Here is an 18,222-nt window from a genome sequence, read left to right as displayed (position 1 = left end):
TCATCTCCTTAACTGTCCCAGAGATGGTAATTGACTGAGTCCACTAGACTGCAGGGGCTAGTGCTGGCTGCGAGGGAAGATTTCATTTACTTTTCTTGTATTTGTTTGAGGATTTTGCCTGCAGCAGAAGATGATGAAGCCTTGGAAATGGACCCACGGATGGTTGTCTGGTACTGTGTGGGGGCTGGGAATCAAAGCTGGGTTCTCTGGGAGAGCCGCAAGGGCTCTTAAGTAGTTACTTTGGTAGAAGACTCAGCTCCTGGAGCCGTTGTCCTCCTACTCTAAGAAGTCCCAAGAAACTTTTGTATTCAGAGCCCTATGAAATACTGTTTGAAAAACTGGTGGGCCAGACGTGGTGTTGGAGTCGCGTGGACATGTATTCGAATCTCCTCACTAGGCTATAGTTGTTTTCGTTAACAATGACAAGGCAATTACTAACTGATTAAGTGTCCCATCTTTACAGAGTTGGTACTCGATCTTGTCATAAACGTTTTGCCCCCAGAGTAAGAAAAGCCAGAGTTAGGGGGAAGTTAGGAGTATGCGGGAGACCAGGAAGAGAACTCAACTTGTCCTCTGTCCCATCTACTCCACAGAGCCACAATCACCTGCCTTTTCATGAGGTCTATCAATATTTAATGTGTGGGTGTCAGTTGCTGTAATTGAGCATTTTCCAGAGCCTCCTTGAATTAATCATATGCAGGAGGAGAGAAAATAAAATGCCCTTTTCTCAGAGCCTGGTTCCACTGGCTACTTGGAAGCCTGCAAACCACAGCGTGAACTTTCTGCTGATGGAGGACCCTGAAAAGAAACTGAATCAGAAAAGCGACGACAAACCCCGAAAAGTACGATTTAAAATCTCCTCTTCCTACAGCGGTCGAGTGTTGAAGCAGGTTTTTGAGGATGGGCAGGAATTAGAGTCACCCAAAGAGGAGTACCCTCACAGTTTTCTCCAGGAGGCCCTGGAACCAATGGACGGCGTTTACGGCTCTGGGGAAGCCCCCAAGCCCGAACTGTACTCCCCCAAGCCTCAGCTGTACTCCCCCAAGCCTCAGCTGTACTCCCCCAAGCTGACTGCTCAGAGGATCAGCGTGTTTAGAGACGGCAGTGCCTACACTCTGGCCGGCAGCCAGCCTCTGTTCAATGACTACAAGGCGAATGACCGTAAGGTTGGTATTGGGTGAGGTTATGGCCTTCTAGGGTAGGCTCCTTGAAATATGTCTAGAGAAATGCCAGAGTACCTGAGACACGCATCTCGCTCACACCCCGCTACTGGCCAGAGCTTTAGGGGCATCGAGTGGGGAGCTGTTATTAGAATAATATTTCTTGGACAAAAATAACACGCGGGTTGACTGCTCATTGGAAAGCACGAAGAGTATAAGCAGCGTTCAAATTCCATCCAGGGTAATACACTGTAATTGGGTCTTTGGCTGAGTTTCCTCAGCGTGTAAATTAAATAGCGGTGCAATGGTTTTCGGGTTGCTTGGCTGTCGCTTTATAGCATTATGCAGCAGTAGGTCATTTCGTTTCCTGAAAGAATTGAATATTTGAAGGTACCTATTTTGCTCCAGCCAATTACTCGGCTGTACTTTATCCATGTCTCATTTTTTTTTCCCTCTCCTTATCACCTTCCCACTGCCTGCTTTTTTAAATTGTTGGTATATTTATTTAGTTTTGCCTTCCCAGCGCTCATTAATACGAGCGCTGTGGAGCTAGGGTCCTGGGAAGAAGTGGAGAAAAAGCAAGTCAAACAGAAGACGTGTTTCTTATGGAAGAAGTGTGAACTGATAGTTTGATGATGCAAGCTGTTCCTACAGGTTTCCTTAGCTTCCCTGGTATCGTGGATAATCAAAACACTCAGTGATTTCCAGACTCTTAGGAGGTGGCTGTGTGCTCATGGTGGTGGAAGTATGAATGCTGTTTTTTTTTTAAGAGTACATGTGATTATGTAAGACATCCAAGTTATTACTGGTTACTATACCATGCTATGTTTTAGCGTTTGAAGGCTTTTATTCAGATAATTATTTTAAATCATTTTTACTGTTATTTTCCTAAGAATGTAGGTATGGCAACAAATGTTTTGGATTTGGTAATACTGGCAAAAAGATAATTGTAGGCATAGCCACAGTTACCAAAACCAATACTAGATTTCATTTTTGTATTAGAGGTTGGAGTGCCTTAAATAAACTGTTACAAAGTGCTGTTACAGATTTTCTTCTATGTCTATCATGTTTTTTTTTTCTTTACCATATTCTCAAGAAAAAAGGCAAGGTGTGATCATTTCAATTTCGTGAAAGAGGAAAATTATGTGCCAAGTTGATAAAGGACCCACACACCATTATAAGGACCTAAGGTGCCGGCTCAAACTAGGAATCTGTATTCTCTGGTTTTCCATACTTTAATCTCTATGACGTGTTTCTATTTAACAAACAAAATCATTACATAGCAATGATGGCAATGATGATGGTGGTGGTATTTGCCAATTATTTGGGTCTTAGGTACTTAGCTATGTTTTGTGCTTACAATGATAGTTCTTTGTAACTGTATCTTATTTGGAAGTTTTGAATCAACAAAGGCTTAGTTTATATAAGCCATGATAGATAATTTAAGCTACTTCATCAGTCATTCGCCAACTTTGGCACGTAAGAATGATTTGATTAAAACACAGTATTCCAGAGGCCATGTTGAAGGTTGGAGTCCTTTTTGGTCTCATTATACCTTGTCTTCTCTGTTGTCTTATCAAATGCTGCGTCCTCATGTTGCCAAGGTCTGAGTGTAACAGGGACCAGGATGGACTTGTGCAGCATGCCTAGTAAAACAGTTCAGTATGGTATTCATGCAAAATAAGAAAGCAAAAGCTGGTGCTTCATGACTCCCCAACAGCAGATGGAGCTGTAAATTTACCCTCCGCCCCCCATAAATGCTGCCTGTGATAGAGTGATGAGTTGCAGTTGAGTGCAGTGATTCACCTAAGGGTTTGGAATGCAAACAGATATTCGTATACCACTGTTCACAGAAATTCACAACAAATTAGAGGTGGAAGCAACGTCAATGTTCATCAGTTGATGAATGGCTACACAGGAAGCGGTACATACACATAATGGGATATTAGAACAACTTACGAAATTTTGACATACTTTAACATAGATGAAGCTTGAACACATTAGGCTAAATGAAATAAGCCCTGCAGAAGCAGGCAGACCTGCACCATTGCAGCTACATGATGTACTTGGACTGCTTTCAAATTAACAGAGACAAAAAGTAGATGGTGTTTGTCAGGCTAGGGGTAGAGAAGATGTTACTGTTCATGGATCTGGTATCTCAGTTTGGGGAGGATAAAGTTCTGGAGAGAAATGTCATAGAACAATTTGAATACCAGGGAACTCTACACTTATAAATGGTTAAAATAGTAAATTGTATGCTGTATTTATTTTACCCTAATCGTAATAACAAAACAGAACATGGGTTCTGATGTCTGTCAAAGTCTACTTCTACCCACTTCCTGTGGGAGTTTGTACAAAGTGCGGACTTTGTTGAGCCCCAGTGTCACCATCTTGGCCTTAGAATAACATGAGTCTTCAGAAGAGGGCCATTCAGATGATTAAACAGACAATGCCTGCAAAATGGCTCATACGCTGTATGTGATTAACAAATGATACCTACTGCTGCAGTGATGAAAAAGTCCTTGAGGAAATGCTGAGTATTTTATTTTATTTTATTTTATTTTATTTTATTTTATTTTATGTGACGTGTATAAAATGTGGTGATAGATTTTAAAAAAAGTTAAGGAATCAAAACTCACTAAAATGTGTAGTGTTCATGAAGTTGCGGACAGGAAAAGGAAAGAAGGTAACAATTACTGAACACCCGATTTGTATGTATTAAATAATCTCGTAATGACAATATTTTGAAAATGATAAAGAATTCTTTAAATTGGAAAAACAGATTACTGGGATAAAATAATGTGTCCATCTAACATAACTGTCAAATAACATTTGAATAAAATTTGAATTGGAGCTGGGTGGTGGTGGCATATGCCTTTAATCCCAGCACTCAGGAGACATAGGCAGGTACATCTCTGAGACTGAGGCCAGCCTGGTCTACAAAGTGAGTTCCAGGACAGCCAGGGCTGCAAAGAGAAACCGTGCCTTGAACAGCAACAACAACAAATTTTGAATTGGGTTTTCCTGACTCCAAAGCCCATGAAGTTTCTAGTATCTAACAAGGCTTCTCTGTATTCAGGAGTGCCTCAATAACCGTCTCCAGGCATGTGGCTACAGAAAACAGAATACTTACAGATACTTTCTCACATAAACTGCTCTTCTAGACCGTATGCAAGAAGCTGAAGGATTCTTGGCTCCATCCAGCCCTCTATAATACAAGAGTGGATTTTCCTCATGGGCAGCTGGATGTAACCAGACCTTGTGAACTTCAGTTACACCCAGAGAGTTTGCTCAGACACAAGTGGGAATCTGGCTGGCAAGAGGGATGAAACTAAACACATATGGAGAGTGACTGGAACCCTCCATCCTTGCAGTAAAAATATTTACTACCTTAGATGTTGACTGGGATCTTAGATAGATGTTTAGGGGCAGGGAGCTGAAGTAGGTGATCATTCATTTCTTTGAGCATATTAAGAGTTTAGTTTTCAAGAGAAGAAACTCAAAGAAAAGATCTCTAGATGTGAGGAAGCTTCCCAGTAACTGAACCTTTTGGCTATTACAGGAAGAAGAAATAGAACCTTCAAAAAGTACCACCATCCTTATCTTCCAATGTCGGAAACTGATAGTCCAGAGTGTGAAATGGGAGTCCAGTGTGCATAAAACAGTAGGAAATGGAATCTGCCACAGGATCCCTTGAAGAGGGAGAAAAGAGGTCCAGACAGGAAGCCTGGGGCTTACGTAATCATTGAAAACCCCATGGCTGTTTGTTTATAGGCGTCCGGATGGTAAAGACTTACTCATGTTAAATTTCTACTGAATTCTTTAAATATGAGAGTGTGTAACTGTGGAATCATCGAAGCAGACTGGGTCTATCCAGTTTTAGAATCAGGAAAAATCTTTCTTGCTGGGGTATTTGGTTGTATGGCTTGAGTGTGCATAGCCTGCTGAAGAACAGAGTTTAATAACAGCTGTGACCATGCTGACATTTGCATATTTTCAGCAGCTTTTGCAAATCACACTTTCTTCTGTCTTCTCTGCTGAGAAGATACTATCACCCTTCTAGAGTCAAAGTATGCAATTGTGTGGATATTTCCAGCACAGAGGCCAGCAAAGAGTTGGGGAAGGACCCGTGGAACTTGGTATCTTAACCATTAACCCATATTTTGGAGCAGGGGAGGGTCTCTCTGTAGAGCTTTGTCCTGGAACTCTCTCTGTAGACCAGGCTAGCCTCAAACTTACAGAGATTTGCCTGCTTTTGCCTCCTAAGTCTGGGATTAAAGGTGTGTCAACACCACTGGGCTGGCATTAACCCTTATGTTACTGAGCTTGACAATGTTGGAAGCTCCTCATAGGAGACTGAATGATATATGGCAGGACCCAAGAGTTTCAGCTCATCTGTGCACCACCAGTGTGGAAGTACTTACTTTTCATTTAAGGAACTAGCTTGTCTGTGGGAATGCCTACCAGCTGGGTGTCAAGACACATGCTGATGACCAAAGTGGAGTTCATCAGAGTACATGGCTGCTCTGAGAATTGGAACTAGTAGATGACAGGACTGGAATCCAAGACTGGTTCCCTCCATGCTGTGTACGTTGGTAGAATTGTGTGTTCCTGGTCCGGTGGTACCTGAACATTTACTCCTTTGGTTGTTTTTCATTCTCTTGCTCTTTCTCCTCCTCCTCTTCCTCTTTCTTCTCTTCTTCATTCTCTTTCTTCTTTTCCACCTCTTTCTCATCTCCACCCCTTCTTTTCTCTGTGCCCTCCTCCCCCTTCGCCTGCATCTCTTTCCTCCTCTTCCTCTTGGGCTTTCTGAACCTAAGGCTTCACATGTGCTAAGCAAGCTCTCTGCCAGTGAACTACAATCTTACATCCCTGCCTTTCATCTAGCTTCTTTAACACACTATAGCAATTCCCATTTTTTTTTCATGAGCAAAGCATTAAGTAACACATGGTAAACACATAGAAGGAAATGTTAGCTATTAACAATGATCATTTAGAAGTATATTGAAATAAAATATTCCATATTATGGGATTATGACAACATATATTTATTTATGGGTCTGTTGTAGCATATATATATATATTTATTTATATCTATATATCTGTATAGAGAGATTTGAGGAGAAAGGAATGCTTCTGAATACTGAAGTGTAGGTATTAAGACTAGGCATGGTGGAGCATGTGTTTAATCCCAGCACTTGAGAGCAGATGCAGTGTATCTCTATGAGACCAGCCTTTCATAGTGAGTTCCAGGAAGACCATCTCTGAGAGAGAGAGAGAGAGAGAAAGAAAGAAAACAACGGGCTGGGCTTTAGGGGCTAGAGAGATGGCTCAGTGGTTAAGAGCACTTGCTGCTCTTGCTGAGGACCCAGGTTCAGTTCCCAGCACCCACATGCTACTCACAACCATCCATAATTCCAGTTCCAGGGGATCCAATGTCCCATCTGACATCTGTAGGCACCAAGCTATATGGGACGCACATACATATGTATAGGCAAAACACTCATATACATAAAGTAAAATGAATGAGTATAAAATAAAAAAAAAGAAAAAGAAAAAAAGAAATATCTTAGGTTTGAATCCCAGCTACGGTTCTTGAGTCAATCTGTCACCTTACTGAGGTACTTGACCCCACTGAGATTTATTCCTCACCTGTAAATTGTGGAAATCATACACTTACTTCATAGGAATGTTTGGTAGGGAAGTAATGTCAGTAAAATGCTTAGCATGATACCTGACACACAGATAATGTTCTGTAAGTGGTATGTGCTAATATTATTTATATTATAGACAAATTAGAGAAATATTCACATGAGACTGAAGTGTCCCTTTGCATGTGCCCAGCCCTGCACTGGCTGTCCTGGGGAACAGTATAGGAACAGAAGCTCTGGACTCTGAGCTTTTTGATCTTGCCCTGTGTGGTCCAGCCTTCCTCCATTCCTATCTACTTTGAGAAGGAGTAAGCAAACCTTGGAAGGAAACCTTGGAGTGGCATGAATCACAGTTTTGACAGGTGCAAAGCTCTTCTCCTCTTTCTTGGAATGGGGCATTGGATAGGTTCCACAACCACACATTTGGTGATGGCTGATGCTCACTCTCTGTTTCTCTAGCCTCCACCTATTATAGACTTTGGGAAGATAATAATCTACACGAACAACCTGAAAATCATCCGAACCCCGATGGACAAAAGGGACTTCATGAGGAAAATCCTCCAAAAGGAAGAGATTGCTGAGGAAGACTGTCTGTTGAGCACAGGAGAAAATGATGGAGACAGGGAGCAGAATGGCAGCCCCCTGCCAGAGACGGAGCACACATTTCTCCAGAATCAGCACACACAGGTACGCCAAGGCCACTGTTCCTCTCAGGCTGGCTCTGCAGCAATGGTCTACAGACTGTTCTGCTCCTGTGTTACCTCTCTAAACATTTTCGAATAATAACACTTACAATATCTGTTAAAGTGCAAGGGAATTTTAACGTCTATTGAATTGTAATGGCATATTGTTGGTATAAGCAGTTATAATTTCATATTTAGCATATTTATACTTTAAAATTTTTTGGATGACTTTTCACATTTGACTTGGAATTTATTGTTTTCACTGTGAGATGTGGCTTATAAACCCCGAGTTCTAGAGATGAAGAATATTAGCTCTATTTGTTTATTTTTCTGAGACAGGTTGTACAGCTCAGACTGGCTTCCAACTCCCAGTGTAGCTGAGGATGATCTTGAACTTCTGATCCTCCTGCTTCTTCCTTGAGAGTACTAAGATTACACACACACACACACACACACACACACACACACACACCCCACTACTCCAGGTTTAAATGGTGTTGGGCATTGAACCCAGGCTTCCTGCATGCCAGGCAAATATTCTACCAAGTGACCTTCATCCCTAACCTCAGTTCTGCCTTTTTCTTTTAGGTTCACTTGTGCCTCTTTTGTTTGTCCAAGTCTTAGGCTACTTATCAGTGAAGATACTGTAAAGTCTTGAGTCCATTGGAAATTAGTTGAGTTGAAACTTGTACCATTTGTAAATCCATGAGCACAGGCACCTGTGAACTGCAAGTTCTTGTAATATACTCAATATAAAATTGAGTGATTGACAAGGAGAGCAACAGAACCAGAAAATTTGAACACAGGGGTCTTTCCAGAGACTCATACTCCAACCAAGTACCATGCATGGAGATAACCTAGAACCCCTGCACAGATGTAGCCCATGGCAGTTCAGTGTCCAAGTGGGTTCCATAGTAATGGGAAGAGGAACTGCCTCTGACATAAACTGATTGGCCTGCTCTTTGATCACCTCCCCCTGAGGGGGGAGCAGCCTTACCAGGTTTCAGAAGATGACAATGCAGCCACTCCTGATGAGATCTGATAGACTAAGATCAGAAGGAAGGAGAGGGAGACCTCCCCTATCAGTGGACTTGGGGAGAGGCATGTGTGAAGAAGGGGGAGAGAAGGTGGGATTAGGAGGGGAGGAGGGAGGAGTTTATGAGAAGATACAAAGTTAATAAAGTGTAATTAATAAAAGTTAAAAAAAATTGAGTGATTGAGTCAGATGTTGCTGTCATCACTGAATATCACACCCCAGGGTCACTTGGAAGCAATGTTTGTTTCTTTGGAACTCACTCTAATATCCCAGGAGTTAGACTGAAAAGTAGAAGAAGGGCTTTAGGGAACCTGAGTGATGTCCCTGCCCTGGAAAAACTGAGACAAAGAGAACAGAGAACTCCCAGCCAGCATTGAGTGATGCCCTTAGGCCAACATCCAAGTTTCTCTATTCTCATTCCTCTGCCTTGCATGGCTGCCCAAGTCTCCACATCACCTCCTGAAATCTAGCTTCTCTCTTCCTCTCCTGCTCCATTCCCTCTACAAGAACACAAGCCTTGTAGACTCCATTCATTAACAGGCTCCCAGTGTTTGTTTCACATCTACCCTTTGAGCTGACTTCAAACCCAATGTAATGCTTTTGAAACAAGAATTTCTGTTTCTGTCACCTCCATCCCCTCCACCAGAACACAAGCCTCTTGGACTCTGGAAAAAGGCTCCTGAACTTTGGTTCATATCCATCCTTTTTGCTGATATCACACCCAATGCAATAAATGAGAATCTGTTCTGTCATTCCCTTCCTAGATCTTCCAACCCCTCAAAGCTTTCTGCAGTGTTACATTGCTTGGGATAAGACCTAATCTCTTTAGGTGTTTTAGAAAGCCTTGGGTTGCCTGGCTAGTGCTAGGCACTCTGGCTTTGTCTGGTATTTCTTGTTGTGCCCTTTCTCCCTCTCCTCCCTCCACCACCCATCTATGCATCTCTCATATGTGTTTTTGCACTCTCTTGCTGGAAGCAGCTCCCCTTGGCATGCAATACTCCCAAGGTCTTCAATCCTCTTGCTTTTAGCTCTTGGGATTTCAGTGGAGGTTTCATCCCTCAGAGGGCTCTTGATGGTTCTCATGAGGACAGCATCCTTAGAATAAACCCATCAGGACTTTATATAGCTCTTCACAGTTGCAAATTTACTTTCACTTTTTGTGATCATGTGGTTAAGGTTTGCTCATACTTACCAGGAGTTGATCCCCACAAAGGAAGTTGTGGGGATCACACATAGAAGTTGTGTCCATGTTGGGTGCAACCCTGCAGTTCCCAGGTCCAAAAAAACAAAAATGCAAAAACCTGGCATCAATTGGTGCCCAGCAAATATTGTATAACTGTGTGTGGAAAACATAATGGAATTTGGAATCAAGTGTCAGCTTGGAAGAAATACCCCTCTATTGTGTCTCCTCTTCTGCAAGATGTATAACTGAGCATGCCAGCAGGCAGCCAGCCTGGACACTGTGGACATCACCATTCCTCTTTAGAATTCTTTCATTCCATTATTTCTTCTGCTGCGTTGTAACTTGGAAGATCCCCCTCCTTCCCCGCACCTTCCCTCAGGAATAGAGTAAGAAATAGAAAGGTGCAGCTCACTCTGCAGGCCTGAAAAAAAAAAAAAAAAAAAGGAATTGCGGGCTCCACGTGACAATTACCTTTTAATTCAATTTGTAGGGATCCAAGTCTTTTCTTTTGTAGTGCTGTAATCAGGGGCAGAGTTGTATGGCAGAAGGTTGCCGGGAAAGGTTACACTTCCCTTGTCTGTCCTTTAAACTCTGTTTTAAATTACTATTTGTTTGTTCAATCCCTTGTGCAATAAATGCCCAGACAAGTTTTATTCTAAAAGAAAGGGTCAAAGAACATCAAGGAAGCCCTTCTGACCAAGAGACACTTTGCTTTGCTATCTGAAACTGGGAATAGAGAGCCCGATAAAAGAGTTGGGCAAGGCCAAAAGCTGGGCCACTTTGAACCTCTAACAGCTCTAAAGCAAAGGAGAAGGATAACAAGTCAAGCCTCAGCAGAATGTGAAAGAAGGGGAATGCTGGTTCTGTGCTTGGTGGGTTTGTAACTGGAAACCTCTGAACACGTTAATGCTTCATGTGATCTCCTCTTTGAGAAAGTAAGATAATACAATAACAATAACAACAATAATAATAATAACAGTAATAGATATTGATTTTTGAAGGCTCATGAGCGTCAGCTACCATTCTCAGTGTTTGTCTATGCAACAGTTCATTTCATTCCCATGAGGAACCCTTGGAGTATTACCAACAAGCCTTACTCTGCAGCTAGGGAAACTGAGGCTCAGAGAGTTGAAGTAACTTGCCAGAGGTCACTAGAGGCAGTCATATTTAGGTTCCTGTACCAATGTCATGATCATAACCACTTGATTCTGCAGACTCTGCTTTTGTGCTGGTCACTGTTCAGAGCTGTGCAAGCCTGCATGACTGCAGGGACCACGACCACCTTTTCTTGGTGATAGAGTGAGTAGGAAATGGATTGAAAGGATTTGCTAGGGGTTTGAGCCTAAGCTGTGCTATGTGCCTATGTTTTATTCCTGGTGCTATATATTTTTTAGAAAAATTTCTATAATAATTTATTTTTTTTATGTTAGGTTTTGTCTGCATGTGTCTCTGTGTAAGGGTGTCAGATCTTGGAGTTGCAGACACTTGTGAGGTGCCACGTGGGCTCTGGAAATTGAACCTGGACCCTTCTAAAAGAATAGTCAGTGCTCTTTACCACTGAGCCATCTCTCTAGCCTTTTTGAGAAGAATTTTAAGAAATTCTTTAAGAAACCCTTTAAGAAAAGGGTTTGTTCCTCTGATTCTTTTGCCTGTACTTGGGAGTCTTCGGTCTGTTGGTTTGCCTTGTCCAACCTCAATGTGATTTTTTTTTTTTAGGTTTTTGTTTGTTTGTGTGTGTTGGCTTTTTGAGACAGGGTTTCTCTGTGTAGTCTTGGATGTCCTGGACTTACTTTGTAGACCAGGCTGGCCTTAAACTCACAACAATCTGCTTGCCTCTGACTCCCTGAGTGCTGGGATTAAAGGCACACACCACCACTCCTGGATAATGGTTTTTGTTTTAATCTTATTCTATTTTGTTTTGTCATGTTTGGTTGTTTTCTCCTAGAAGGACTCTTCTTTTCTGGTGAGAGAGAGAGAAAGGAATGAATCCAGAAGGGAGGAGGGTGGCGAGAAGCTAGGAGGAGTAAAGGGTCGGGGAACTCTAATCAGGGCATATTACATGAGATAAGAATCTATTTTCGTTCTTTCTTTCTTTTTTTTTTTTTTTTCAAGATTTATTTATTATCTATACAGTTTTCTGCCTGCCTGTACACCTGCAGGCCAGAAGAGGGCACCAGATCTCATTCTAGATTGTTGTTGAGCCACCGTGTGGTTGCTGGGAATTGATCTCAGGAACTCTAGAAGGGCAGCCAGTGCTCTTAACCTCGGAGCCATAAAAGAAAAAAGAAGGTTCCCCACACATGGTTACGTTTGCTTATTGGAAGGCCAACAGGGGAACAGGGAATGCTGCACCAGGCACTGCTCTAAACGTGGCTCTGGGTGTCTGGAAGTGATGGTGAACTAGCTGGGAAGCTTCCGGTCAGAGAGTCAGGAAACCTCTGTGGAGCCAGAGACTTTCTGGCTGGGGGCAGCCATGGGTGGGACTCTTGAAAGGGAAAAGTGGGTGGGTGGGCCTATCAGGAAGGAACTGAAGAGCTGACACCTGGAGACAGGTAGGAGTTGGCAGGGCTGTGTTGACAAGACTCAGGATAAGAGCCCGGTGCTCTGCTAAAATACTTTCTTTTTAGATCAGCTAAGATTATGCTTGCTTTCTCATGAGGTTTTGGCAGGAAGGCAAGTGTTTGTTAAAAGGGTTTTCCAAGGTTTCTTGTTTGTTTGATTGTTTTGTTTTTGTTTTTCTCCTGAGATGGTCAGGATGATAGGCAATTCAGTTGGATTGGCTTGACTGGAAAGAACATCTCCCAAGAACGGGTGAATTTGTGCCAGGGTTGGTGGGCACCTGTGGGAATGTGGGTGTGGAAGAACCTGGGTGTAAAAGGATGTTTAGAAGCTCAACTGGGTGGGCTCATTAGGAAGTTCAGCAGGCATCAATCTGCTTTGCAGCCTACTCCTTGGAAGATTCAGTTTATAAAGTGTCAAATTGCTGATTTCTCTGAGACCTCTCAGACGCATTGTCTCAAGTCATGGTCAGGGGTTATTTTTTGGAAACGGGAGATTAAGCTGAGAAGGAAACTGGCTTTTATGGGGAGCTGAGGCTATGCGCGATGCCTCACTTAATATTCCGAACCTCAGAGGGTAGGCGTTGCCAGTCCTTCATAGGTAGAGAGAACATGAGAGGCTAAAGAGAGCATCCCGGTTGAGCTGCCCTCCAAACACCAGCCTCCATTCTAGTCTATTGATCCCACAGCCCAGAGAGGTTTTTTTAATTGAGAATTTTATACACATATATCATTTTTTTTTCTTTTGAGAAAAGGTCTCACTATGCAGCTTTGGCTGGCCTGGAACACACTATGTAGACTACACTATGTAGAATATGCTGGCCTTGAACCCTGCCTGCCTTTGCCCCCCTCCCCCAACTGCTGGCATTAAAGCCATGACATTCATGTATGGCTGGACTACTTCTCCTAGCCATACATAAAGGGTTTTGATCTAATCCACCCCCCATTCCCTACCCCCTAATCCCATACCCACCCTAAATCCCCTCCCTGCTTCTCGAGCTTTCTATCTTAAAGAAAAAACACCGAGTTGGCTTAGTGCTATCTACTGGAAGCGCATGGCTGTATGAGCATCTACTGGAAGACAGGCAGCCATTCAAGGTCCAAACCAGCTCCCTTCCACAGCAGCCATCAGCTGCCAGTGAGACTTCATGAGCCTTTACCTTGTCCATCAGAGACCAGGGCTTTTAATCATTGGGCCCTACTCAGTTCTCAAAGAGAATAAAATATTACAAGAACTCAGAGCTAATTCATTCACTCACCCAGACTGCCAGCTGCAGAGAACATCCCTTCTTGAGCACCTGATATTGGACAGCTACAATGAGGGGCTATGTGAAGAGTCAGGGAACATGGATTTTGGTGTTAAGCTCCAATGGATCAGAATTTGCCTCCTCTTCTTCCAGGCTGTGCATTTGACATTTCCAGTCAATTTCTCAATATGACATCCTCCAACTGCACTGGGTGATAGGATGCCCTGGACAGCTGTGGGGGTGCCATGTGAGACACAGGAATCCCTTAGGGAAGGAAGCACCTGCTTTCCTCGAGGTCTGCTGAAGTTTGTCACAAAGGTTTGTTACTCTACTTGGCGGGGGCAAAAGTCATGCCCTTGCCTTTAATGGAGCTTATGTCAGATGGGTCGCAAGGGTGGTCAAGGGCAGAAAGTTACAGAATGACAGGTGTGGTGGCAGATGTTGTGCTCATGACATTCATCTAAGAAATCCCCTCTGAAAAAAAAGTTATTCTGCGTCCTGGCCATTTCCCTCATTAACATTGGTGGGAAGCATTGTCTCCAATTCTGCTTCCATCTTTGCCAAGACCTAGTAATGTTTTGATCTCCGTGAGAACGGTGGGCTTGAAGCACTGGTCTAACTGAAGCCCGACTTGTCTCTTGCAGGATGGGTTGGTCCCTGAGGACAATTGTCTCCACTGCCAGGGGTCTGGCATCACCACCTGTTCTCTGTGCCATGGCAGCAAGTTCTCGATGCTGGCTAACAGATTCAAGGAGTCCTATCGAGCCCTCAGGTGTCCGGCCTGCAACGAGAATGGCCTGCAACCTTGCCAGATTTGCAACCCATAGCTCGTAGCTCTGGTTTTCACATCTGCCTTCATTGCACGCTCTCACACGTTACTCCTAATAAGCTACCCCTCTTCTTCCTGCCTCTCTCAGAAAGGAAGCCTGCTGCAGCTGCAATCACTCCTATCGCTAGCAAATCTCAAATTATTTGATGACGTTTTTGAAGCTGGTAACATCTCTGCATGGGTCTGAGTAACAGGGGCATTTTTGAATTGGAAGCTGCTTTGAAACTGGCCCTAAAACGATCTTTCCAAGAACATGTGCATGTATCTCATTTGATTTAGCTCAGTTTTCCCCCCTGCACCAGTGAACAAATAAATAAATGTACTCTTCAGGCGGCAGGTTGAAGTCATTTTCCGGGCTGGGAGTTATTTTGCAAAATTATGTGGTGAGAAAGGAATAAAGAAGTGGATTTCCAATGAGCCAAATTCCTGTTGCTTATAACACATCTGAAATTGTCATTGGTCAAATAGAATTTCTAATGAAGCAGAAGAGGGAAGGGACAGCCAACACTGGAGGCCCTGGCAGGCCTTTGCAAGCAAAATAGGATGCTCGTTTCAGAGACAGGTGGGCTGAGGAGGCCCTTCTGTAGCTGCTCCTGTGTGGCATGCTCTGGCACTCACTAGGAAGGTAGGGAGCTGCACTCCCACTCAGGCGAGGATGAGATAGAATGCTTCTGTGTGCCTCTAACTGGCGAGGTTATAAGCCACACCAAATCTATTTATGATAAATTTGTGGCTCAAGCACGTATCTGTGATAAGACTTCTGCCAGCTCTGCAGTAAATTACCAGATACACAGGTCTATTTTAAGACTGAGATCCAGCCTCTTTAGAAAGGACAGCAGGTGTTTCGAGCTGATCTCCAGAAGCTCTCTAAGAGAAAAAACCAAGAGGGCTGGTAATTAGACATTGTGTTTCTACAGCCCACGAATGCGTGTGTGAAGGGTGACTCTTCCCTCCTAAAGATGGTTATTAAGTTTTGAAAACACGTTTGTTAATGAACTTTTGTAGCTTGAACACCCACTCTCCAAATTCCCTGAGAAAGACACCGAAACCCGTTATTTAGTGAGACATGCTGCTTATCTTCAATAATAATTCTGATTTCATGTCTTAGTAATTCTCCAAGGTTTGTTTGTTCTTCTCTTAAAGTCGGTTACATCAACAGTGGGTTGCATTCAGGCAATACAAACACTTTTTAATACAAAGATGCAAACACTCTTTGAAGCTGCGCTGGTCCGCTGGGCTCTCCTGTAGCTCACCTGATTCCTTTGTGTCTCTGTGTGATTGCCTCCTGACTCCATGTGTACTGCTTACAGTTGTTCACCTTTCTGCCTTCCCAACATCGTGGAAGCAGTGGTGTCAAGAGACGTTTAAGCGCTTTGCTCTTTGGTGGGCACATTCTGCCACAAGCACAGTTTGGACCCTGACTTGCCCACTTGCTTGAGGCTGCGTGTAACCTAAAGACACCAAGCCTTTGGCATCCCGTGGGTCTTACAGTTTTAGTGGAGGCTGACTTGTAACAGATAGGTAAAGTGCAGCGCAGCTTTACTGGAGTAGGACAGTTATGGGACGGGACTAAAATAACTGGAGCAAAAGAAGGCTACCTCATTAGACTTCGTGGCGTTTTTCTTTCCATTGGTGCTGGGGCTTGGATACAAGAAAAAAATGCATGCTAAGCACAGTTTCACCCCTGAATTGTCTTTAGCCACTTCTTTGGTGGGATTAGGGAGGCTGCCCATAGGAGGTGTGAGCCACGTTGGCTTGTCCTCCTTACACACGCACACTCAAGCACGCACGTGTGTACACACTCACAGTTGTCATTTTCTTGCCTGTCCCACATGCTCTTAAGGGCGGCTACTTTTTAAAATAAGCATACAATAAAAATGTCTATTAATGGTTATAATAATTGTGTTTATCAGTAGGTGCTTATTGTGAAGGAAACACTTCACATATGACCTCTTAATAAGGTATTAAATATATAAAACCTTACTGTTGGATGAATATATAAACTTCTGAAACTATGACCCCCAAACCAAATTTTCTTCTTTAAAAAAAAAATCTATTGAGCATTAAAGCTATAGAAGAAGGCAAAAAGACAAAATCCTGGCTCCTCTGGAACTTGTATTTTGGTAAGGGGGGAATCGATGCCTAAATACATGTATCTACAAATTACTAATACATCTGTTATATATGCATTAAAGAGCTATATAAAATCTATATAAAATATGGTACAGAGAAATACACAGTTATACAACACAGCTACGGACAGAACGTATAGCATGTTAGAAAGAGACAAATCGATGCTAAAGAGCACCTCAAGGGACTGAGAGCTGGAAGTGGTCGCAGACAGCGACACTGAAAAGTGTCCTTAATGCCAGGCAGTGGTGGTGCTTGCCTTTCAAACTAGAACTTGGAAGGCAGAGATGCGTGGATTTCTGTGAGTTGAAGGCCAGCCTGGTCTACAGAGTGAGTTTTAGGACAGCCAGGGTTACACTGAGAAACCCTGTCTTGAACCCCTACCCACCCCCACCAAAAAAAGAAAGAAAAGAAAAGTCTTCAGTAAAGGCCTAGCAGATGTCTTGGGTTAGAGTAGACCTCGTAGAAGAAACAGCCAGGCTAGACTTACAGGAAGGAGAGGGGCCAAGAAGCCATCGTGGTCTCAGGCAGCACACAGTGGGACAGATGGGGGGAGGGGTGGCAGAAGTGAAGGCGTGCCTGAGTGTGGTGTGTGTGTGCTCAGCATGTGAGGTGTGCGTGCTGTGCTGGGTGGTGGGAGCCTTTCTCAGAAGCCATGCTAACAACCTGGATTACTGTGACATGCTGCTGAGGTTTAGGCAAGGTCGCAGGATCCCCTTCTAGAATTTCCCCTGATGTGTGGGACAGGGACCTGCAAAGTACACTTCCCAGGCGCCTTAGCCTGATGGTGTCCTGCCAAGTCCTCCCAATGGGCAGGAGGCTACGTGTGGGAGAAAGAAAGACTCTTCCCACCTTACCCCCACCCCCATCACTGCCCTTCTACAAGCCAGGCCTCTGGCTGCTTGTGCCACAGGATTTCTGTTCTAGCAACTAGGAATCTTGGTAAGCAAATCTTGTAATGGGTTCCCTGTTTGAAATGTGTCGAATAGGTTCTCTTCTTGGTTGGTGATGACTGGCATAAATGTTTGAACAGGAGATGCAGGGCTTTTGTTTTTGTTTAAAAATTTCTTTTTCTTTTTCTCCCCACTTGGCTCCTGGGTTGGGAAGGGAAGCAGCAGGATAAAAGAGGAGAAATGGGAGGAGGGTAGAGGGTGGTGGTCACGACCCTGGCGGTGGCTCACAGTAGCTAGAGCCTGTGTGGTACAAAATGGTCCAACTGTGGATGTGTTCTGAAGGTAGAACCACAGGTTTATTTACTTCTCTTTGTGGTCAGAAATGTCCACTTTATGACTTGTGAACTTCGCATGCTGCGGGTTGTGGGGACAGAGGGCTGCTTAGGGAAAGGTAGACTGGTCCTCTCAGGACTCTTAAGAATCCTTGGAAACAAGTGTGAAGACTACAAAACACCGTCTCCACAATGCTGTGGTGCAATGATGCTATGTTCTCTGAAAGTGCAACAACTTTTTAGTGAACAAGTGAGTTTAAACATAATAATGTTTCACAGAGTATGGTGGCTGATGCCTGCAAGTTCGATGGAGAGGTAGAAGCTGGAGGATGCTGAGTCTGAGATCTGCCTGGTTACACAGTGGGACTTTGTCTCCAAACCAACCAACCAACCAACCAACCAACCAACCAACCAACCAACCAACCAACCAACTAACCAACCGGCCAACCAGCCAGCCAGCCAGCCAGCCAGCCAACCAAACCAAACCAAACCAAACCAAACCAAACCAAACCAAACCAAA

The 18,222-nt window shown here is 43.6% G+C and overlaps 1 protein-coding gene across 1 annotated transcript; it reads left to right on the top strand.

The window, feature by feature from the left end:
• The first annotated feature begins 788 nt into the window (after positions 1–788).
• Grxcr2 (glutaredoxin and cysteine rich domain containing 2) lies at positions 789–14,566 on the top strand. The gene is made up of 3 exons (XM_055622957.1): positions 789–1,166; positions 7,271–7,498; positions 14,163–14,566. Exons 1-3 carry the CDS (start codon positions 789–791, stop codon positions 14,343–14,345), a joined length of 789 nt encoding a protein of 262 aa, XP_055478932.1. The 3' UTR covers positions 14,346–14,566.
• The last annotated feature ends 3,656 nt before the right edge of the window (positions 14,567–18,222 follow it).

The sequence above is a fragment of the Psammomys obesus genome, unplaced genomic scaffold (assembly GCF_907164565.1).
Source record: "Psammomys obesus unplaced genomic scaffold, mPsaObe1.curated_primary_1811, whole genome shotgun sequence".
Classification (NCBI taxonomy): Eukaryota; Metazoa; Chordata; class Mammalia; order Rodentia; family Muridae; genus Psammomys; species Psammomys obesus.
This window is presented reverse-complemented; position numbering and strand designations above follow the sequence as displayed.

Coding starts and splice junctions, on each gene's coding strand:
- Grxcr2 (XM_055622957.1), top strand. CDS start 789: ATGGAGGACCCTGAAAAGAAACTGAATCAGAAAAGCGACGACAAACCC. Junction 1,167..7,270: donor ACAAGGCGAATGACCGTAAG/GTTGGTATTGGG, acceptor CTGTTTCTCTAG/CCTCCACCTATTATAGACTT. Junction 7,499..14,162: donor TCCAGAATCAGCACACACAG/GTACGCCAAGGC, acceptor TGTCTCTTGCAG/GATGGGTTGGTCCCTGAGGA.